Source organism: Piliocolobus tephrosceles, chromosome Y, assembly GCF_002776525.5.
Source record: "Piliocolobus tephrosceles isolate RC106 chromosome Y, ASM277652v3, whole genome shotgun sequence".
Taxonomy (NCBI): Eukaryota; Metazoa; Chordata; class Mammalia; order Primates; family Cercopithecidae; genus Piliocolobus; species Piliocolobus tephrosceles.
The window spans coordinates 13565151-13590132 of record NC_045456.1 but is presented as its reverse complement, the minus strand read 5'-3'; the positions used below and the strand labels follow the sequence as shown (position 1 = coordinate 13590132).

Here is a 24982-nt window from a genome sequence, read left to right as displayed (position 1 = left end):
ATGTGGGAGTGTCTGCTCGAAACAGGTGTGAGGGGAATTTACAGCCTGTCTGTCATTTTCCCCAAATCGTGCTTCCATGAGCTGCCCGGGTTGCACTTTGGAATTTTACTCCTCCCGTTTGTTGCAGGTGGAGTTACCAGGATGACGGTATCATTGGTGGTCATCATGTTTGAATTAACGGGGGGTCTGGAGTACATCGTGCCTCTGATGGCGGCAGCTGTGACCAGCAAGTGGGTAGCTGATGCATTTGGGAAAGAAGGCATCTACGAAGCCCACATCCACTTAAATGGGTACCCTTTCCTTGACGTGAAGGACGAATTTACTCACCGCACACTGGCCACCGACGTCATGCGGCCCCGGCGGGGAGAGCCACCGCTGTCGGTGCTCACGCAGGACAGCATGACTGTCGAGGACGTGGAGACCCTCATAAAGGAGACCGACTACAACGGCTTCCCCGTGGTGGTCTCCAGAGACTCCGAGCGCCTCATTGGATTTGCCCAGAGGAGGGAACTGATTCTCGCAATAAGTGAGTAAAGAGAGGGAAGCTCACATTTCACCAAGAGTCGAATGTCATCCTTTGTACCCCTAACATTATCCAAGATTTTTGAGGTGATGTGCATTAAGCCAGGGGCTCTCAAACTTTCACATGTCTCTGAGTCACCCAAGGGTCTGGCTCAAAAGCAGATTCTGATTGAGCAGGTCTTGGGTGGGACATGATACTACATCCCTCACAAGTTCCCCATTAATGCTAATATTGCTGGTCCCCACGTCACACTGTAAGGAAAAAGGCTTTAAACCCAAGTCTTGGGTAAACATTCTCGGTTGGAAAGTGACTGCATGTTTGCAAGCAGCCCCCTGGCCCTGCTCTGCTGCTGCCTTTCAGCAATTGTTGGCTAAAGCTGAGAAGGAAGAGAGGCGAGACAGCCTGGAGTGGCCCAGGCTGAGCTGTCTCAGACTTTCAGGTGAACCAACCATCCGGCTGAGATCGTGAGTTCTCTGCCCCAGACACCCTTGCCACCACACACGTCTTTTGCTTCACTTTATGATGTGATGTCTGATTCCGCAGTTAGAGGCCCTTGTGGGTAAATGTGCAGACACCGCTGGAACCAATTGCATGAGATTATTTTCCTCTTGTGTTTGAATGACAATCAGCTGCACTGAGGGGCAGGCTGTTGAGTTGGGGGAGGGGAGTATGGGATGATGCCCAGGTCAGGGTGTCTCAAAGACAGGTGGATCAGAGAAGGTGTGGTCAGGATGTCCCAAAGACAGGTGGATCAGAGAAGCAAGCCCATGGGCCCCTTCAGCCTAGGGAATGGCTCCAACAGAAGGGTAAGCAGGAGGTAGGAGAATTCCTAAGACAGAGGGGGCTGAGGGCTGCGGACTGAGGGCCAGAGGTCTGGTTGTGAGTTGCTGGGACCCCAGGCAGGGAGGAGCTCTGAGCCTCGGAGAGGTAGAGTCCTGCCAGGCCTCAAGGTGGCAGGGGCAAGGATCAGCATAGCACATCCACGGGCACGCTCAGCATCCTTGCTCTGTGATCTGTACAACATTCCAGCATCTCATGATAGACCAGGGCCCATGGCATGGCTCCCATGCACACATGACAGTTTTACTATATATCTTCCAGAGTATTCTTGAAGCTTGTCAATGGGACTTTCCCTGGTCTGATGTTGGAATGGCCCACTGTGAACACATTTACACCAGGCAACTGCTTACTTCTCTCGCTGTCCTTTGTTTCCTGTCTCCAAGGCACCTCCCTTAAACCTCTTCCCAATGTTACATAGCTTTAAAATATCTTTAAGGCATCTTCATCAAAGGCTTTATAAAAATAAGTTTAGATAAGCTATCCTCTCCCATTTTAGCTTGACACTCAAACATTTTTACCTCCTCCAAAGCAAAAATTGATTTGGTATTTTAGACGCTGTAGCAAGTTTGTGCTTAAGTGTTCAGCGATGCTTCTCCTTATTATAGGTCCTGTTGCTTAACAGGTAGGTAGGTGCCTTTGTGTAAATATTGCCTTATAAGTAATGAGGTTTTTTAAGGTTGTTTAAGTAGGGTTGGGTTTGTTTAAAAATACTGTAATCAGCAGCCTTTAAAAAGTTTTTCATTCCCTAGGATCTTTTAAGCAAAGGTTGAAATTTAAAAACTAAGGTAATAAATGTCACAGAATCTATTATCTATTGTATAGCTCCAGGCACACCTGCTAAGAGGCAGCTTACTGATTTTGCTGAAACCCATTACTGTAATCAAGTGGGAAGCAGTAATTGTCATCAACTGGTTAGAGAAGAAATGTAAGCTTACCAACCAAGTACTCTTCTAGAAGCCATGTTTGGAATGTCTGAAGAGGCACCACACGGTGTAAATACTACCTATATGCTTTCAGTCAGACGATAATAATATAGAAGGTGCTATTTACATGATTTGTGCAAAGGGAAGGAGTGTTTTGCTCTGAGGAATCAGAAAAGCTGTTTTTTTGGCCTGTGGAAATAGAAGAGTCCCTGTACTCTGGTGGAGAAATATAGGTGCATGACCTGTATTTGAGGAATCTTGTGCCATTTTATGAGTATAGAAATATGACAGCATTTAGCTAGACACTATCCCATGCCAATTTCACTTCCTAGAGGAATTGGGAGCAAAGATTATAGACAGATCCAAGATAGTATGGATCAGAAAAGAAAGGTAAGTGAGGTAAATAAGGATTTTTCTTACATATCATGTTTAAAAATTGTAGCAACTGCTCACATGGAGCTGAAAATGTTTTGTTATGTTTTGAAATGCCAAAGCATAGCGTTATCTTTGTTAGACAGCACTTCGTTAGCACCACATGGGCAACGTGACTCTTCACCATCACATACTAGCACATGGGGCCCTATGCGACTCTTGCCCAAGTTCCTGGCAAATGGGCCTTTACTTCTAGTTGCTCTGCAAATATGAGGCCTCGTCTGTACTCAGCAGGGCTCAGGTGCTTCTTGTCTTGAGTTCTGAAGTTAAGTAGGGTTCAAAGAGGACTCAGCAGGGAGTCGCAGAGATGATTAAAGGGTGGAAAGTTAGAGTTTCAGGGAAGAGTTAAGGAAACTCTCAGGTTTTTTTGGTCGGGTGGATGATTTATTTAGGCTGGTACAAAAGTAATTGCGGTTTTTGCCATTATTTTCAATGGCAAGAAGTTAAGTGTCAGATCTGTCAGACAAGGGAGAAAGAGGTTTCTGCCCGGGAGGGCTGTTAGTCACTGGAGTAGGTCATGGAGAACAGTGGTGTCATCTGCATCTTTCTGTTGGGGATGTTTATGTATATACATACACACACAGAGGGACTTCTCCATGCTTTAGTGGACAGACAATAACTTGTAAAATAATCTGCTTTTTCTTCTGTATAGTCTTTACTTTTTTATCTTATCTTTGTACTACTTCTGTGGTTGCTTTCAATTTTCCATTTTAACCTATCTCATTAATTATATCTGTCTTATGGACGCATTTAAAAAAATTTTTTTGAGACAGGGTCTCGCTCTTTCACCCAGGCTGGAGTGCAGTGGCGCGATCATAGCTCACTGCAGCCTCTACCTCCTGGGCTCAAGCAGTCCTCCTGCTTCAGCCTCCAGAGAAGCTAGGACTACAGACTCGCACCAGCATGCCTGGCTAAGCATTTTTAATTAACAGGATGATAGACTATTACCTCCCTAAAAACACAATTCACGTGGGAGTGCTCCTCCTCAGTGCCGCTGACATTTGGGGCTGGATGATTCTCTGTGGTGGGGCTGTCTTGTGTACTCTCGGGTGTTGAGCAGCATCCCAGGGCTCCACCCACTGGATGCCAGGAGTACTTCCCCTTTCCTATTGTGATAACCAAAAATGTCTTTAGACATTGCCAAATGTCCCCTGAGGGTGGGGGCAGAATTGCTCCCCGTTGAGAACCATTGCTCTAAAGCCACTCAATAGCCTAACGAATATGTGATTATTTCCAATTTTGAAAAATGTCTTGGCCTATCACATAGTTTGTGAAATTCCTCTTACACTTTATTATTTACCATCTGTACATCTGGCATATGAACATATTGCTTCTAGGAAATGGCATGTTAAGTTGAGTAACCTTAGCAGGTGCTCATAAAATGTACACTCCTTTTTTTTTGTTTGTTTGTTTTTTTTGACTAAGTCTTGCGATGTTTCCCAGGCTGGAGTGCAGTGGCGCCATCTCGGCTCACTGCAGCATCCACCTCCCAGATTCAAGCAATTCTCTTGCCTCAGACTCCTGAGTAGATGGGACTACAGGCACATGCCACCATGCATGGCTAATTTTTGTATTTTTAGTAGAGACAGAGTTTCACCATGTTGACCAGGCTGGTCTCGAACTCCTGACCTTAAGTGATCCGCCGACCTCAGCCTCCCAAGTGCTGGGATTACAGGCATGAGCCACTGTGCCTGGCCTAAAATGGACATTCTTTTTCAAGAGCTGTGGCCACTGAGACTCATTCTAGTAGAATATATGACAAACCTCCTACATTAAAGACAGTTTTAAAGACAGTTTATTTTTAAAACATTTAAAAATGAAGTTTATTACATTTTTTCAAAGTGAAAATAATACTCCAAATATTGGGGAAATCAGAAATCAGAAGCAAAAGGAAACATTTAAAAAGCTACCTACGTTCTTATCACCAAAGAAGACATGATTGATATTTAGTGAATTACCTTTTTGTCTTTTAGCTCTTTTAAGAAGATGCATTTTCGGTTGTATTGTTTTGGTTTCTTCTTCAACACAGACTCCCAAGTGTTCCTGGGGTCTGTGGGTCTCTTTTCTTGTAGCACTGGCTCATCCCTTGGGTGAGGAGTTAGTTGGTTTATCCTTTCACACAGGAAATATTTCTTAAGTGTCCACCATGTGCTGATACCATCCTAGAAGCTCAGAGTCCAGGGATGACAGCACACTGCCTCTACCCTCTGTGAACTTACATGAAGGCATTTTGGTGTTTGATGATTTCTGATCCAAACTGAGAGTAGATGTTTCACCTAGTAGAGAGTTGCAAAGAGCTTTCTTGCTGGTTCTTCTTCCATTCATAGGCTTTTGCCTGTTCCTAGCACCTCTACCCACAAAGTTTGAAGCCTCCTGTAAGTCTGTAATAGAGTTCCAACGTGGCCTAGCAGAACCTTTCTGAGGAGAGTAGCAGTCGCCACTGTGGGAATAGCAAGGTGTATAGCTCAGGCCTCTGGCTCTGACTCTAGCTGATGCCTATATTTTTGCTTGGCAGTAAATACCTTGTGGGCTTTCCTTTCTGATGCCTCCTATGTGAGATAGGTTCAGTTTTATGTGGCAGGCAGAACCAGATACACTGACATTTAGTAGACCTACTCATTCATTCATTCATATGTGCATTTGACAAATATCTGTTTTGTGTCTACTGTGTGCTAGGCATTGTCCAGGCGCTGGGAGTGCACTGGTGAGCAAGAGTTCATTGAGCTAGTAGCTGTTAGAATCGGGGCTTCTAACCCAATCAGTAGGTTCAAAGGAGATATAAGCATGTTATTTATTTTATTGTAGCAAGTGGATCAACCATTTATTAAATTGTATTTGGTTTAAGAAGGGGTTCAGCAAATCCGTGTCATCAACTCTCGATTGGGGTTTGCGGCTTGATCCAACCCTGACATTCACTCAGTGGTTGAAATTGATGGAAATCCTGTTAGTGGGACTTTAAGAGAATCGGCTGGTCTATGGAAATGAGCAAATAAGTATGTGTTGCTAGTTGCCTCCCTGTCTTAGTGGGTAAGGACAGAAACATCTTGGTTTAGGAGAGAAGTACGTAGTATATATCAAACAGTCTATGTTTGAAAACATGTTGTGCATCAAAGTCGTCTGGTATTTGTGGCAGAATCATACCCCATTTGATGTAACTTGATTTAACCTGACCCATATAATGTGCAGGCATTTGCCCAGCAGGCCCTCTGTTCCTCTTTTAAACAGAGACCCTTTTTCAGACTCAGCCTGACCCCAAATGCTGCCAGTTTTCCATTAGAGTACTCTATTGCACTAAATGGCCTTAGAGGAGGCAGTTAGAATTTTATTTTTGAAAGAACGATATAGGTGAGTGATAGTCTTTGAGAAGGCAAGAAATGTATTATGGAAACCAGGATCCATTTTAAAGCAAGCCTTGCTGTACATTTTCCCTAACCTTTTCCCATGAACCAAAAGAAAGATTAAAATTCCAACAGAAGGAAAATCGCCTTGGAGAAATATCTTGAGACCAATGGATTTATTTCATGTGTGACTTAAAATAGCCTGGGTTTCTAGCACCGCGTTAAGCTGTATTTCTAATGAGTTCCTGTTACCCTACTTTTCTTCAACTTTCTTTCACATGGCTTTTTCTACAGACAGAAATAGGCTAATTGCTACCATAACAGTTTTACTGTCTTTCTTTGAGAGATCCACAAAATGGCCCATTTTTAAGACAGGAGATCCGAAGGGTGGTGGGGGGGTGGGGGGGATGCAGCTTTTCTGGGGTTGTTTCTTTGGACCCAAGGGTCGCATTTGGGATTGAGCTGCATTTCTGGGCTGTGAGCCTGGGCTGGCTGTATTGATTTCTTGTTCCTCCCAGGATTCATAATACCATTTGGGCCAGTTATAAGTTAGTTCATAAAAAGAAAAACAATGTATTAAGGTCATTGGGCAGCTAAGTAAGTTTCTTGTCACATCAAACTCCAGCCCGTGATGAGGTGAAGGAGCATAAGGAAAGCCAGAATGGAGGGCCCTGGGCCGTTTGGGGTGCCTGGAGTCTGGGGGGAAGCAGTGAATGTCCCCAAAGGGGCCATCTGGGTCAGGCCCATATTGCCAGACTTTGGCAACAAATGATCCGGTCACAGCAGGGGACCCTCACACAGCATTAGCTGCAGAGAGATGCCAATTCCACAGATGTTTGGCTAAAGCCCCTTACTAAGAATGTGTGGTTCATCCTCCAAACCTCTTTTCTGTGGGATTCTAGATGCTGTGTGTGAGTGTGGGGTGGGGAGTTGCTCAGCAAGGGGTTTTTGTGTGGCTTATTGTTCCTGCTCACCCCATTCTAGAGAACGCCAGACAGAGGCAGGAGGGCATTGTGAGCAATTCCATCATGTACTTCACGGAGGAACCCCCCGAGCTGCCGGCCAACAGCCCACATCCCCTGAAGCTGAGGCGCATCCTGAACCTCAGCCCGTTTACAGTCACAGACCACACCCCAATGGAAACAGTGGTGGATATCTTCCGGAAACTGGGGCTCCGGCAGTGCCTGGTGACGCGGAGTGGGTGAGTAGCCGGACATGTGGCCAGAATGACCTAAAGGATGTGGAGGGCCACAGAGTGGAACAGTCCTTGACAGAGAATGGCAGTAAGCTGTGGTGAATGTGTTGAGAAGGAAATGTACAGGGGGCTTGGGACTTAGGGCTGGGCAGCCGTGTAGCCAGGGAAGGGGGCGGTCCAGTTTGGACTGCTGCCTGGGCTGAGGGAGGTTGAGTAAAAAGGGGCGGAGCCACAGGAGAAGGGGTTGGCATTGCTTTTCTACCCCTCCCCACCGACATGTGACACTTGGCTTAGGGAGGAGGTTCTGCTATAACATGATATATGCGGTCCTCAAAATCACAGCACTGTGCAAAAAGTGATCCATGCAAACCACAGGACTTCTAGGAAAAATGGGGTTAGGTACACAACAGTCAAAAACTTCATCAGTGATACATGACATAAAAGAGGTGAGAATGTAATAAGAATGGTAGTACCAAGCCAGGTGCCATGAATGGCTCGTGCCTGTAATCTCAGCACTTCGGGAGTCTGAGGCAGAGGATCACTTGAGCCCAGGAGTTCGAGACCAGCCTGAGTCGCAAGACCCTATCTCTACAAATACATTTTTATAAGATCAGCCAGGTGTGCTCATAGTCCCAGCTACTCAGGAGGCTGAGGCAGGAGGATCACTTGAGCCCAGGCATCCAAGGCTGCAGTGTCCTAGGATTGCACCACTGCACTCCAGCCTCGGCAGCAGAGCAAGACCGTGTCTTGTAAAAAGAAGAGTGGTAGTACCATGTTACACATTAGTTAAATGGTTAAGAATACAGGGATATTGCCGGGCGCGGTGGCTCACGCCTGTAATCCCAGCACTTTGGGAGGCCGAGGCGGGTGGATCACAAGGTCAGGAGATTGAGACCATCCTGGCTAACACAGTGAAACCCCGTCTCTACTAAAAATACAAAAAAATAGCCGGGCATGGTGGCGGGCACCCGTAGTCCCAGCTACTCGGGGGGCTGAGGCAGGAGAATGGCATGAACCCAGGACGTGGAGCTTGCCGTGAGCCGAGATTGCACCACTGCACTCCAGCCTGGGCGACAGAGTGAGACTCCGTCTCAAAAAAAAAAAAAAAAGAAAAGAAAAAGAAATACAGGGATACAACAGAAATACGTCACTTCATCTTAAAAAGGCCTGAAGTTGGCTGCGGGGTGGGTTTCGCAAGCTCTGCCACTTATGAGTTACTGGGAAGGGGTGGAAGGAGAGGAACCTGAACTCAAGGGGAGATAGTCACAGCAGGTGTGGATGGGCATGGCTCCTCACACATGCATGAACTGAGGTTGCTTGTGGATGTTTGGGGGCTGGGCACGTGCATTTTGTGTATGCTGATCTCACTGGGTTCATCTGGGTACAGTTCTCTGCATTTGCCTAGAGTTTCTCATGGATGAAATCACACATAAGCAAAGGTAAAATTCATATTATGGTCAGATTGTTCCTAATATATCAATTTGTTTGAAACAACTTTGTTTTTGAAATAAACATGATTGGAGAATGGAGAGATTTCATGACCCCATGGCATTGTCCCTGCTGCCTCTTTTGTTTTGTGTTGTCACAAATCAGGAAATCAACAATGCAACGATCGAGGGTCCACTGTAGTAGCACCAGAGGTGCACTTCCTTAAAGGCCGTTCCTTGGCCTCTGAGTGTCCCAAGTTCCATGGTATCAGAAGCTTGTGTAAGGGAAGGGGTTGGCTTGGTCAGGGTAGCCTGGAACCTAGGGTTATATCTGCCCATTTTATTCCTTTATGGGCTGGGAGTAGGAGGCAGGCAATGGGTTCTGGAGACATTGGTACCTAATAAAGTTTAGGCCTTTATAGACTCCAGAGGCTCAACTATCTAATATAGCTTATATTTCCAGAGCTGGCACACTCTAACACAGCAGTTCTCAACTGGGATGATTTTACCTCTCAGGGACATTGGGCAATGTCTGGAGACAATTTGGGGTGTCATGACTGGAGGGAGGGATGCTATTTGGCATCTAGTGAGTAGAGGTCAGGGATGCTGCTAAACATCCTACAGTGTACCGGACAGCTCCACAATAAAACATCTGGCCCAAAATGTCACTAGTTGTGCAGTTGAGCCACCTTGGACTGGATGTCCCTGTATAGCTAAATGAGCAATCCTATTCGTTCTGCTTTCTTCCTGCTGTCCTGGTAGCAAGCACACGGGGCCACAGGCTCTGCAATTTGCAAATTTACCCAGAGAACTCCTGGCCAGCAGAGTGAGCGTCCTCCTTAGCTCTGACTACAGAGAGAGCAGTGTCTTGCATGTGGGAGGTGCAATCAATAGGGAAAAATAAATGAGTCCTTGTGTTTGACAAGGCTAGGGATCGTTTCTGCTGATGAATTTTAAAGAAGCTCAAGTGGTTTTTCAAACTTGAGTGTGGATCAAAATGCCTTGGAGGATTAAACTTCCGGGTTAAATCCAGATTTCTGGGCCCTGCCACAGAGGTACTGATCCCTGGAGGTCTAGGGTGAGGCCCAAGAATGTGCACTCCTGACAAGCTCCCAGGTGATGCTGCTTCTGTCCGTCTGGGGACCCCACCTTGAGAACCACTGAAGTCGATTGATGCACTTGAGTTTCCAGTATTATACTTGGTATAAATACCACTGTGATTGCCCATGCTGTCTCAAGTGTGTAGCAATTTCTCCTTTCCATTAAAACAATAATCCAATGTCAGTTATCATTGGAATTTCAGTTCAGTCAGGAAACTCTGCCCTTAATGCCCACTCACACCTCACAGAGCCCCATGAGGTCTTCCTGTGAAGATCTGGGTGCCAAAATTGGCCCCGAATGTGCTTCAAGAAAGCAAAATTGCACTCTCTCTCACTCTACATCTTTTAAACAAACACAGATGCTGCTGCGTTAGTGCTGGCAAGGGATCCTTGTCTGCGGGGCCTTTCATCTCCTTGGGCTTCTTGCCAGGTCAGGCATGTCTCTGGCCAGCTCTCATGTTTGATGTGCTCGGCCACCCTGTGCCTTCCCTACTCGGGATGGCCACTAGCCTGAGCTCCACCACTGGCCTGGATTACCTGCAGCATTTCTCAGGTCTGGGGTTCAAGGGGCATCATAAGACTGGACCAGGAATTAGAATGCCACAATCTAGGAAGCCTCCAGTTGCTAGGAGTGAATGTGGGTGAGATTTTCCCTATGAAAGTTCTAGAAAGGAAAAGTGAGTAAGGGAAGCGGTGTCAGATTTTCCCCAAGCCCTGCTAGGTGGTCCACAGGGGCTTGGACAGGGTAGCTTTCGCAGAAGAGCCCAGCTGCTCGAATCTGAATTATGTCCTTGGTCATAGATCCGGTCGTTTATAATTCACTGAATTTGCTTGAACTACTACCCAAAGGGGCTGGAAGTTCAAACACTTGATTTAAATCAAATAGGACATTTCATGCCACTAACGAAGCCTGCTGGATTTGATGTTACCTCCTTCTGGGTTGATGTTCGGCTTTCTTCTTTTGTGATAATTATCATCACAGGCCAGGGCACAATTTATGCCCGAACCCAAGGCAGCTCCTGAATTCATATTTCCCTAGCGCTGTTATAATCAACTTAACTTTTAGACATTACAGTCACAGAGCTTTAAAAGGAGGTTTTCAGAACGCAAATACTTGATCTTTTGATACTGTCTCCAGGGTGAAGATAGGGAAACAAAGACCAGGATTTGTAGATATGGGAGGGTTCCGTGTATGTATGTGTGTGTGTGTGTGTGTGTGTGTGTGTGTATGTACGTATGTGTGTGTTATAGTTATCACTTTGCAAACACTAACAAGTCTTATTTTTTTCAAAGCAACATTGGTTTATTCAACATTATATTGAGCATCTATTTTAGCTGGGAACTGTAGGGGGCACAAAAAGTGTTTTTGTTGTTATTGTTTTTTAAAAAGCCAAGGAGCTTGTTATCTACTAAGGAACATGGACATAATCCACTTTAAGTGGTGCTACCCAAGGCAGGCTCTCCAGTGGGGACTGTTCTGTTTTTTTTTTAAATTTAATTTAAAGTTCTGGGATACACGTGCAGGGGGTGAAGTCTTGCTACATAGGTAAACGTGTGCCATGGTGGTTTCCTGCACCTACCAACCCATCACCTAGGTAGGTAGCCCCACATGCATTAGCTATTTATCCTGATGCTCTCCCTCCCCCACCCACGACAGGCCCCAGTGTGTATTGTTCCCCTCCCTGTGTCCATGTGTTCTCATTGTTTGGCTCCCACTTATAAGTGAGAACATACGGTGTTTGGTTTTCTGTTCCTGTGTTAGTTTGTTGAGGATAATGGCTTCCAGCTCCATCCATATCCCTGCAAAGGACATGATCTCATCCCTTTTTATGGCTGCATAGTATTTCATGGTACATATGTGCCACGTTTTCTTTATCCAGTCTATCACTGGTGAGCATTTGGGTTGGTTCCATGTCTTTGCTATTGTCAATGGTACTGCAGTGAACGTACATGTGCATGTATCTTTATAATAGAATGCTTTATATTCTTTTGGGTATATGCTCAGTAATGGGATTGCTAGGTCAAATGGTATTTCTGGTTCTAGGTCTTTGAGGAATCACCACACTGTCTTCCATAATGGTTGAACTAATTTACATTCCCACCAACAGTGTAAAAGCATTCCTGTTTCTCCACACTCCCACGAGCATCTGTTTTTTCTTGACTTTAATAATTGCCATTCTGATTGATGTGAGATGGTATCTCATTGTGGTTTTGATTTGCATTTCTCTAATGATCAGTGATGTGGAGCTTTTTCTGATATGTTTGTTGGCTATATAAATGGCTTCTTTTGAGAAGTGTGTCTGTTCATGTCCTTTGCCCACTTTTTGATGGGGTTGTTTTTTTCTTGTAAATTTGTTCCTTGTAGATTCTGCAATATTAGACCTCTGTCAGATGGATAGATTGCAAAAATTCTCTCCCATTCTGTAGGTTGTCCGTTCATTCTGATGATAGTTACTTTTGCTGTGCAGAAGCTCTTTAGTTTAATTAGAACCCATTTGTCAACTTTTGCTTTTGTTGCAATTGCTCTTGAGGTTTTCGTCATGAAATCTTTGCCTGTGACTATGTCCTGAATGGTATTGCCTAGATTTTTTTCTAGGCTTTTTATCGTTTTGGGTTTTACATTTAAGTCTTTAATCTATCTTGAGTTAATTTTTGTATAAGGTATAAGGAAGAGGTTCAGTTTCAATTTTCTGCATATAGCTAACCAGTTATCCCAGCACCATTTATTAAATAGGGAGTCCTTTCCCCATTGATTGTTTTGTTAGCTTTGTCAAAGATCAGATGGTTGTAGATACGTGGTCTTATTTTTGAGATCTCTATTCTGTTCCATTGGTCTATGTACCAGTACTGTAGTGTTTTGGATACTGTGGCCATGTAGTATAGTTTGAAGAACAAAGCTGGAGGCATCATGCTACCCAGTTTGAAGTTGGGTAGCATGATGCCTCCAGCTTTGTTCTTTTTGCTTAGGATTTTCTAGGCTATATGGACTCTCCACCCAAAAACAACAGAATATACATTCTTCTTGGTGCCACATGACGCTTACTCTAAAATCAATCACATAACTGGAAGTAAAACACTTCTCAGCAAATGCAAAACAACTGAAATCATAACAAGCAGTCTCTCAGACCACAGTGCAATCAAATTAGAACTCAAGATTAAAGAAACTCACTCAAAACCACACAACTACATGGAAATGGACAACCTGCTCCTGAATGACTCCTGGGTAAATAATAAAATTAAAGCAGAAATCAAGAAATTCTTTGAAACCAATGAGAACAAAGAGACAACATACCAGAATCTCTTGGACACAGCTATAGCAGTGTGAAGAGGGGAATTTATAGCATTAAATGCCCACATCAAAAAGCTAGAAAGATCTCAAATCGACACCCTAACATCACAACTAAAAGAACTAGAGAACCAAGAGCAGACAAACCCCAAAGCTAGCAGAAGATAAGAAATAGGCAAGATCAGAGCAGAACTGAAGGAGACAGAGACACAAAAAACCCTTCAAAAAGTCAAACCCAACAAATCCAGTTGTTGTTGTTTTGAAAAAATTAATAAAATAGGCTGCTAGTTAGAGTAATAAAGAAGAAAAGAGAGAAGATTTGAATAGACACAACAAAAAATGATACAGGGGATATCACCACTGACCCCACAGAAATACAAACAGCTATCAGATAATACTATATCACCTCTATGTAAATAAACTAGAAAATCTAGAAGAAATAGATAAATTACTGGATGCATACACCCTCCCAAGGCAGAACCAGGAAGAAGTCATACACCCTCCCAAGACAGAACCAGGAAGAAGTTGAACCCCTGAATAGACCAAATTCTGAAATTGAGGCAGTAATAAATAGCCTACCAACCAAAAAATCCCAGGACCAGACAGATTTACAGCTGAATTCTTCGTACCAGAGGTACAAAGAGGAACTGGTACCATTTCTTCAGAAAGTATTCCAAACAATTGAAAAGGAGGTACTCCTCCCCAACTCATTTTATGAGGCCAGCATCATCCTGATACCAAAACCTGGCAGAGATACAACAGAAAAAGAAAACTTAGGGCGAATATCCCTAATGAACATTGATGCAAAAATCCTCAATTACAAAAAAAAAAATACTGGCAAACTGAACCTGGCAGCATATCAAAAGGCTTATTCACCACGATCTAGTCAGCTTCGTCCCTGGGATACAAGGCTGGTTCAACATACACAAATCAATAAACGTAATTCATCACGCAAACAGAATGAAAGACAAAAACCACATGATTATCTCAATAGATGCAGAAAAGGCCTTTGATAAAAATAACATCCGTTCATGTTAAAAACTCTCAATTAAGTAGGTATTGATGGAACATACCTCAAAATAATAAGAGTCATTTATGACAAACCCACAGCCAATATCATACTGAGTGGGCAAAACCTGGAAGCATTCCCCTTGAAAACCAGCACAAAACAAGGATGCCCTCTCTCACCACTCCTATTTAACATATCGTACAATTCACCCATTTAAAATGCATGATTCAGTGGTTTTTAGTAGAAAATGGGTTATGCATTCATCACCACAATTTTAGATCATTTTCATCACCCCAAAAAGAAACCCCACACCCCTTAGCTATTACCTCCTATACCACAGCCCTTGGCAACCACTACTCTACTTCTTTCTGTCTCTGTGGACTTGCCTATTCTGGACATTTCATGTCAATACAGTCATGCACTATGTGGCCTTTAGTGTTTGGCTTCTTTCACTGAGCATCATGCTTGCTTGCTTTTTTTTTTTTTTGAGATGGAGTCTCGCTCTGTTGCCCAGGCTGGAGTGCAGTGGCGTGATCTCGGCTCACTGCAAGCTCCGCCTCCCGGGTTCAGACCATTCTCCTGCCTCAGCCTCCCGAGTAGCTGGGACTACAGGCACCCACCACTATGCCCGGCTAATTTTTTTGTATTTTTACTAGAGACGGGGTTTCACCGTGTTAGCCAGTATGGTCTCAATCTCCTGACCTCGTGATCCGCCCGTCTTGGCCTCCCAAAGAGCATCATGTTTTCAAGGTTCGTCCACACTGAAGATATTTCCATACTTCTTTCCTTGTTAGGGCTGAATCATCTTGCATTGTGTGGATAGACCACATTTTGCTTATCAATTCATTAGTTGATGGACATTTGGTTTCCCTTTTTTTCTTTTTTTAAAATTATTTTTAATTTTTGTGGGTACATAGGTGTATATATTTATGGGTATATGGTATATTTTGATACAGGCATGTAATGCATAATAATCATATCAGGGTAAATGGAGTCTCCATCACCTCAAGCATTTATCCTTTGGGTTACAAACATTCCAATTCTTTTAGTTATTGTTAAATGTACAGTTAAATTATTGATTGTAGTCACCCTGTTGCACTGTCAAATACTAGATTGTATTCATTCTTTTAAACTATTTTTTGTACCCATTAACCATCCTCCATCCCCTCCTCCCCCCTCCCCCATTCCCTTTAGTTTTCAGATGAGGAGGTGAGACTCTAAGAAGCAAAACACTGCTCAAGGTTAAAGGGAATTGGTTGCAGAGCCAGTCCCATCTGGGTTCTTACAGGTCTCCTATCTCCTGAGGCACCATCAGCTGCCAGGTGCTGGGAGGACCTTTGATGGAGAACCCTGCCAGCTGACCCTAACCCTTGAGGACATCAATCCCCTCTGTACAGCACCCTCTGGGACCAACAACAGTGGGGGGTAGACCTGGGCATTATGGGAAGATATGTGGCAGCATCCTTAAGTATCCAGATTCCTGGAATGGCTGCATTTTGGGATACCTGTTCAGTAAAATACTGAGGATATGGGGCCAGGTAATGGGATTCCTGTGTCCTATGTTCATGGTATATTATAGATTCACCCACAGAGGTCTATTTGTGTCTGAAAGCTCCTGGCTGGGAGTAACAGTGAAAGTATTTAAGAGCTGGTGCCAGATGATGAACTCATTTGTTATGAATTGTGGGGAGTTCGCTGCAGTTCTATAAGGTATGAGGTTGGCAGGGGACATCCCAGGGTGTCTAGCTCAGTGGCTATAAACCAACTGGTGTGGAACCATTTTAATACTTTTTAATCTGGTTGGTGGTTCTCAACCAGGGGCAATCCTGTCCCCCCTCCACAGGAGACATTTGGCATTGTCTAGAGACATTTTGGTTGTCATGATGGGGGATGGGGATGCTGCTGCATCTAGTGGATAAAGGCCCAGGATGCTGCTATATGTTATACAGTGCACAGAATGGCCTCTCTGCAACAAATAATTAGCCAGCCTAAATGTCACTAGTGCCAAGGTGGAGAAACCCTGCGTAAAGCCTTCCCAGGTGGAGGGCTGGATGGGTGGAAGGAGTCCTATGGGCCCAGCTTGGGACTAATTTCATTGCTACTGCATGGGAAGGGGCCTCACTGGGGACTCCTATCTGCCTGTAAACAGAGGCCCTTCCCAGTAACAAAGCCACCTTTCCTACTATCATGGCTTTCTTGAAATTAATTAGAATCATCAGAGCTAGAACAAAAATTTACCTGACCCTGGGAGGAAACCTTGTTTAAAAACATTTATTTAAATTTTTGTGGGTACATAGTAGATGTGTATACTTATGGAACACATGAGATGTTTTGTTATAGGCATGCAATGTATAATAATCACATCATAGAGAATGGGGTATCCATCCCCTCAAGCATTTGCCCTTTGTGTTACAAACTATCCAACTGTACTCTTTTCATACACCTGTTTGCTATTTGTGTGTCTTCTTTTGAGAAATGTCTATCCAAATATTTTGCCCGTTTTTTTTATCAGATTATTAGATTTTTACCTATAGAGTTATTTGAGCTCCTTATACATTCTGGTTATTAATCCCTTGTCAGATGGGTAGTTTGCTAGTGTTTTCTCCCATTCTGTGGGTTGTCTCTTCACTTTGTTGATTGGGAAACCTTTATTTCTTATGTGGGCCTCTAAGGCTCTGACATGCCTCAGGTCTGGAGGCCTGGACTGCTCTTCTCAGCAGCAATACATGGCTGCCAAAGCAAAAGGGCAACTCTGATGAGACCGGGGCCCACTAAAGCTTTTGCAACCATAGGAGCAGGGTGATTTGGCAAAGTATTGGGTAACAGTGCCCTTGAGAAAATGTGTATCTCTGGTTGATTGATTGCAATGGGCCCTCGTTATGACAGTTGAGCCCAAAGCAACTAAGACAAATCAGAATGGAAAGAAATGTTTTCATGCTCTGCCAGCTGGACCCAGCAACCTTCCTGTGTGAGGAGACCAGAGCCCTTGTTGGACCTTGAATCTGTCAACTGTGTTCATACTCACAGATGGGTTTTCCCAGGAGAACTCAGCATCTCACTGCAAAGAAGAGTACTAACATTTGTTTCCTTTAGGTAGGTCTTGTTTCAGGATTATAACAACATTTAGGTTTACAGAACAATTGAGCAAAAAGTGCAGAGTTCCCATATATCCCCTTCTCCCCCCTCAGTTTCCACTGTTGTCAATATCTTGCATTACTGTTGTATTTGTTGTAATTGATGAACCAATATCAATACATTATTATTAACTAACATCCATAATTTACTTTAGAGTGTACTCTGTGTCATATATTTCTGTGGATTTTGACAAATATATAATATCATGTATCCACCATTACAGGATGATACAGAGTAGTTTCACTGCCCTAAAAATCCCCTGTGCTCTGCCTATTTATCCCTCTCTTCCACCCCCAAACCCTGACAACCACTGATCTTTTTACTATCTCCATAGTCTCCATCCTTTTCCAGAATGTTGTGTATTATGTAGTTGGAATCATTCAGTATGTAGCCTTTTCAGACTGGCTTCTTTCACTCAGCAATATACGTTTTGATTTTCCTCCAGGTCTTTTCATGACTTGATAGCACTTTTGTTTTTATTGCTGAAGAATATCCATTGTCCGGATATGCCACAGTTCAGTTTATCCAGTCACCTACTAAAGAACATGTTGGTTGCTTCCAGGTTTTGGCAATTATGAATGAAGCACACATCTTCTAAGACATTTTCTTTACATAACTACCAAACCATAATGATGTAAAATTAACAATAACTTAATATATCATCCAATATCCAGTTGATATTCATTCAAATGTCAACTCAGAATTCCATCAAAGTTTGTGCATTGTGTCGTTTTGCCTTTTTAGTCTCTTGTCTAGAACAGTTCCCTGCCTTGTTTTATTTATTTATTTTTTTTAATGACAGAGATTTTTAAAAATAATTCCAACTTTTATTTTAGATACAGGAGGTACATGTGCAGGTTTGTTACATGCAAAGATCTTCTTTGAAGAGTCCAGACCAGTAGTCTCACATTCTGGGTCTGATTACTTCCTAATGATTCAATTTGGCTTAAGTTGTTTTTGGCAGCATTCCAACATAGGTAATGTTATAGAGTCTGCTTTTCTGACTTTGTTGATGATAAGCTCCATTGCTTGGATGAGGTGGTGATGACCAGAACCCTCCATTGTAAAGTGACATTTTTCTCTTTGTTCATAATCTGTAGAAAAGTACTTTGAGACCACATGAATTTTCTGTTTTCCAGCAACCATTCACCCAATGATTTTGGTATCCATTAATAATTATTGGCTAAGCTAATTATTACATTGGGGGTTGCAAAGTATTAATTGTCAAATTCTGTCCTGCTTCCTACGTTTATGAAGTACTCCTCCCCATTTAAGAAAAACAATCACTGTAGGGTCATGACATATTCTTTTAATGTTTTTGCAAATTATATTGTCATTATTCTGTTTGCTTAGCATGCTCTCTCACTATTTTACTCTCTCCTAAAGATGTTGCTGTGAGTTGGAGGGGAAGGGGCCTTATTTGCTGTCTCCCTCAGTGTGATAGATGGGGAAACCAACACAAGAAACGGATACCTTTTCCAAGACTGTTTAAGGTCCAGTGTAGTCAGAGTCAAAAAAGTCAGAATTCTGGCCTGACAGTTTCACTAATCAGCGTCTATTTCACCAAGTGTAACTGATTTGAATACTGCTTAGAATACTTACATCCCCTTTTCATATTCACTAAGAGATAAATTTGACTAATTTTGCCTTAATTAAATAAATGACAGTATGTTTTCTGGGTTTTTTTTTTTTGTATATTATCATACTACACAGAGTAGAAAACCATTATTTTAATGGGTTTAATACTATACAGTATTTTAATGTGAAACTACCAGAGTTTGCTTCCCCATACTCCTTTTCTGGGGGGTACAGTGGAGATACAGTGAGTAGTATTTTGCAAACTTATGTGGCAATGGAACTTCTTTTTTTCCAAAGAAGTTTTTCACTTCTCCTTCTCTCAGACCTTTCATTTTACCCAAGGGGCATGATGTGTTCCTGCAGGTCGTCATTTAGTAAAATAATGAAGCAAGGCTTGCTATGAATGATTGTGCAAATGTGCACTGTATACTCCAGAGGGCACAATTTCCACTGCAGTGTTTGTGAGCAGTGCTCCTTGGCATTGTGTGATATACAGTCTTGGTGGTCCCATACAATGGACTCTGGGAAGTGGCATTCTTTTTATAAGTTGAAAGCAATGGAATTTTGGAAGAGGAGGCAATTTACATATGTAGTCAGAGATAGATGTCAAACTTTATCCTCCCAGTAAGATAGAATTACAAATAGAATCACTTTTTATCTTGTACTTAAAATTTCTTTTACTTAAAATACCTTATACTTGGAATTCCTGTGGTGTGGTCAAGTTTTGACAATGCCGTTCATAAACCCTTTTAAAATTGATTATAGTCTTGAAATTTAAGAGGATATAGTAGTCATCATAGGTTTACTGCCTTAATAAACAAGCTTGCAATCTCTGTGGCCTAATGCAATAAAGGTTTATTTTTCTCACATGTTACATCCAGTGTGGATTGCAGGTGGGCTCTGGACCTGGGTCTTTGAATCTGGTGGCTCCTAAGTCAATCCTCAGAGCCCTTCACTGGCTCCTGTGCCTCTGGCTGCCAGATGAGAAGAGAGAGTGGGGAGAAATGCACAGGAGACCTGGGAGCGGCATCTGTCACCTCCACCCATAGACATTGGCCAGTGCTCCCTCCATTGGCTCTGCCTAACCACAAGGGAGGCTGGGAAATGTTGTCTGTCTCTGTGTCCACATGGAAAAGGCACTGGGGTTTAGGGAGAGGGATGAGTCATTGCTGCAAGGCTGACCTCTTTTCTCTATTTTGTTTCTTCTCCAGAAGACTTCTTGGCATCATCACAAAAAAGGATGTTCTGAGACATATGGCCCAGATGGCAAACCAGGACCCCGAATCCATCATGTTTAATTAGCAACAAGGTGGCAATTATTTTCAGAAAAACACTGACTGTGTCATTTAAAAAGAAATAAATGATATGTTATTATCCCAATGAAAGATCATGCATTGGGGACAGCGGAAACAAAAGCTTTATTTGAAAGGCGGGGAAGAAGGATGAAACCTTTAAAAACAAAAACGAAAACATCAATGAGTAGACATTTTATAGCTTTAACCCCGTATGAGTTTCAAGCTGTGTTTCCTAATGAGTTTGCTACTGCTGTGGGGGCATGTGGGTGGGTAAATGATGTAAATGATGTGATCTGTACAAGTATGTGGAGCATGAATGCTGACTCAAGAAACTTTTACCCCTTCTGCTCAAGGCTGATGTTTGTAACTTATGAACACACGTGAAGTGTTGAGTCCAAAAGACAAAGGGGTATCAGCATGTCAGTGTCCTTATTTATTGGTTCTTGAAGTTTTGCTGCTATGTTACTGAATCATACTAAAGACATTTGCACTTACTCTGTTGAAAAAGAAAGAAAGAAAATTTGAACACAGTGAAAGCTGCAAGTATACCAGTGGGTCCACTCACAACCATCCCGTTTCTTGCTCCTGTTCTCAGCCTGTTATCTGGCTTATCCATCAGTTTCTGAACCAACATCAGGGGTGCCTGCCATGATGAGTGTGAAGAAATCATTTCTCTATGCAAGACTGGCATCCTGGGACTGCACGATGAACTATTGGAGCATATAGTACTGTGCTGTGTCTTCTCCCGTACAAAGGGACACATCCTTATTTTGAGGATATACTCACCTGATCATTGATTTGCATCTGCATTGTATTTGCTTCATTTATTTATTGCTTTTGCCCATGCATTCAATATTGATCAGCTCAGCACTTCCATGGGCCATAGCCAGTATGCCCCCAGCCTGCCATAAGTGTGCTTTCATTTCCAAGTAGCATATGCAAGAGTCCAAACAGGCTACCCAATGTTACTACTTGTTTTTCCTCTCAGGTCTTATCGGATACGGCCATGGAGAGGATGAGACATACGAGTGCTCCTTTGGAATCCCTCTAAATGGATTGCAAGAGAAATACTAAATTGATTCTAAATCTGTTCCATTATCTTCTCTGTAGGATGCAAAACGTCCAGTTTTAATGTATAAGCATGCACTTCATACTAGCAATCACAATGCAGGAGGACAGCATTAAATTTTATACAGCCAATTTGAGCACTGGGCATCTTTGTATTTGAACTTAACGACACATTTACTCTTTTAGTCAGGATTTTGGTCTTGAAGTGGGAAGGAATTAAGCTATGTATTAGGTCTACCATATGATCTGTATAAGTAAGATTATCCCACTTGCCCTTTCTCTTTAGTCTTTGTCCCTTCCTTTTCACTAAGTGCCCCTCATCCTTTTCAATCTCATTGTCACTGGATAGTGCTGCATCACTTAGGTGTGTATTTGGCTGCAAATAACAGAAAACCCAGCAAACGCTGAAGGGCTGAATAAGAACCCTGAGAGGGGGTACTCCAGGACTGTCCCCATAATATCATTGGGATCCCCATCCAGTTGCTATTTCTTTTTCACCATTTTCACCTTTTGTCCTCTGGCTTATTGCCTCAGAGTTGCAAGATGGTTCCTGAACTGTCAGGTATCATGCCTGCTTTCTAAGCGGGAAGAGGAAGGAAGGGAGAGGCAAGCAACTAGGTACAATGTTTATCAGGAAAGCAAAGCTTCCCCAGAGATGCTCAGCTTGTATGCATTGACTGGAAGTTTGTCACGTGGCTCCCCCTAGCCACACACTAGTGTGGGAAGGAAAATATTGAGCTAGTCACATTACTCTCTGAACGAAATTCATATTATCTTATTAAGGAAGAGTGTTGGTCTTCAGGAGGGGAAGTTTGCTGTATCGGATGCCATCATCGTGTCCTTGTCATTGCCCTTGCTGTTTTCATTCTTGCCAAACCCCTGTAAATGCTCTTCTAACCTTCCTGTTCCCCACCCCTTCTCTCAGATTTGACCTAGAATTCCCAGCCCAAATCCATAATTTCTTAGCTCCAATAAGAATTTTCATGTTGGACAAAAACCTAGCTACAAATGGGTTTCTATGAAACTTCTGATTAATATGCAAAATATATATTTTCTCTGGGTTAAGACATTTTTAAGTCAGATCATGCTGACACACTAAGAAAATTTGTGTAATTCATTGACCCCTTCCTTCCAAAATAACATCAAGTAGCCACCTCAGTGTGACAATGTCCAGTCAATAGTAGAGAATTTAATCCTTGGTCCTATAAAAGAATAAAATTCATTGTCATATTTATAGTACGTAAGCCTCAAGTAACAGGTCTTAATGTTAGTGTTGGTGTTGTGGTTTCTACGGAACATTTACAAGTGAAGTTGGATTCTCCTGGGCTTTAAATCCTAAAAAGTCTTAATGACCACTTCATGTAGTTCCCCTCTTATTCCCCTGTGGTCTCCTCAGAGCCAGCGTGTGCTGGGAAAGAGTATTAGTTATAGCCTGGCTTTATAGAATCCAGGAGGTCCTTTTAGCTGAAACGAGCAGCTTCAAAAGGGAACATGAAACAGTGAAAAGATAGCCAAAGGTCAGTGAAACCACAGCATTTCTTTCTAATCTGGCTGAGGCCATGGAGGGGAATGAAGGGAAAATATGCTTGTGGGCCAAGGTCACTGAGGGGGAACTTGGGATTTGTGTCCTCCCCAGTGCTTAGAGTAGAGATATCTGCGAATTCATGGCAAACAGTTGGAAGAGTTACTTAACTGAAACAACCCAGTCTTACTTTCTTTTGTAAGTTGAGCCTCTGATTTATTGTGGGGTTCAGGCTCTCCTCAATAGAAGGTCAAAGTTGGACAGGTAGACTAAGGTCAAGGATGAGGAGTCTGCGGTGGAGACTACCACAGCAAACTGTCTTCCTTCTATGGAGTCCTAACTCAGTCATGTGGTCCACTCGCCCAGGGGCCTGGGGGCTCAGACAAACCCTATGGGGAACATGCTGCCATGCACTGTCTCTTGTAAATGTACTTGGGTAGGGATCCCGAGGGTATTTGCTCTTTCCAAATGCAGAACTTCTATCCACTTTATCTGGTGATCTGATGAACAGCACGGGGACATGGAGGTGAAATAAGCATCTTTCAGAATAATGTTTTTTTCCTCTTCCAGAACCAAAGGCTTTGGATATTTGTGGAACTTTCTGGATTCCTTCTGAATCAGGTATTTACATAAAAAACCATCAACACATCATGGGAAAGGAGCTCTTTCATGACACACATCACGTGTTTCTTGCTCTCACTGAGGAAATGTGTTGTACAAAAGCACCAAATAAGGGCACCCTAGAAGTGACGTGTGTTTCTTCTAAGTGGTTTTTAGTGCATCCCCTGGGGTTGCAGATGCTCATGTGGCTTTTAGGGAAAGGCAGAATGTGCTAGAAGTCGAAGTCATTCAATATTCAGTGCTTACTGTTACTTGGAACTGGATAATCTCAGTTCTTTGTTCAGTCTTTCCCAAAGACCTTACAAAGGAGATGTGTAAATAGATAGATTTTGAGCCTAATAAGTCACAGAAATGGAAAATTTTAGAGCAGTTTGTGTCACTTAGGTGAGAACTGATTACCTTAAATTACCAACATGTGCGAATTCTACTTAGTATTCATTATTAGATGCTGAGCTGGAAAAGATGAGAAACCCAAGGAGAACTATTGAATTACCACATAATTGTAATATTATGCTTTCATTTTAATTTTGTATGGGCAGTGTTCTATCAGACTAAGCTTCTAGCCTTTGAAATGATTTACGTGAGGAGAAAGCCTATATATCTGACTTGAGAAACATTAAGCAGACCCTATTTTCACCGTCGCGGTAATAACTATTTATTTGCTATCCTAGAGGTGCTGGGAATGAGCCTCCGGGTGACTTTGATGAGATATATTCACATTTGGTATTGGAATGACCACATAGCAACGTGTTGGGTTTTTTTTATTGTAACACTCGGTGTAAATGTTGGCACCTTATTAAATATTAAATGTTTCAACTCTATTTTTAAAAATAAAATAAGCACAGAGTCCGCAACAAACATGTTGTAAATGGAAGAGATACTGATTTCACAGTGTGTTTCTACGCAGTAGAACCTCCGGAAACTTGGTCCCCATGAGTTGGTAGAACTATCCAGTAAAGTTAAAGACCCATCTTAAGACTGGCATACAGATTGTGAAGTCCATTAGGTCGGCTTTAAAATTCCTTGTTCTTGGCTGGGTGGGCGATGACCAAATGAAAATTCAGACTGAGGCTATCAGTTTCCAAGGATTGGGTAGGAACACTGTCCTCAGGCCATCTGTGTTTGCCCTGTGTGAAGGCTGGGGAGTACAGCTTGGGCAATGGTCTAACATTCATTCATTCTTTCATCCTTTCTTTCAAGAGCAAATTTTCTATTTATTTGGGAACCACAAGGGTTGAATTATGTCTTTTCATATGAGTTTTTTTTTTTTCGTGAAAACTTTCTACTTTACAGAAAATTTGAAAGAAAGAAAAGAAAGGAACAAAGGATGCCCACAGATCCTTGACCTAGAAGAGGTGCTATTTAATATGGGTGGCTGGTGGTTAGAGGAGTCCCCACTGGTTAGGGGAGGGGACCAGCTGGGGATACAGCTGGGAAAAGGATAGCCTCAGCAGAGGGGACAGCAAGTGCAAATGTCCTGAGGTGGAAATGGGCCTAGCCTGCTGGGGCCCCACCAGGGGTGGATGGCTGCAGCCTTGGGATGGGAGTGGGGGTATTTGAAGTTGGGTTTGTTTTCCCTTTGGGAGGAGGGTAGACACAGCAGATGCTTCAGGGTCTTGAAGGACCAGGTAAAGTCCTGGAATTCAGAGGAGTGACATGATTTGACTTGGGTTGTCCACAAACCATTCTG

General features: G+C 42.9%; 1 protein-coding gene across 1 annotated transcript in view; it reads left to right on the top strand.

Moving 5' to 3' along the window:
- Window positions 1-24155, top strand: part of CLCN4 (chloride voltage-gated channel 4) — an 80362-nt gene extending 56207 nt beyond the window's left edge. The window contains exons 11-13 of the mRNA XM_023198728.1: window positions 128-526; window positions 7041-7257; window positions 19998-24155. Of these exons, the coding sequence (XP_023054496.1) occupies window positions 128-526; window positions 7041-7257; window positions 19998-20088 (707 nt within the window). The 3' untranslated portion in view covers window positions 20089-24155. The remainder of the gene's footprint in view (window positions 1-127; window positions 527-7040; window positions 7258-19997) is intronic.
- The last annotated feature ends 827 nt before the right edge of the window (window positions 24156-24982 follow it).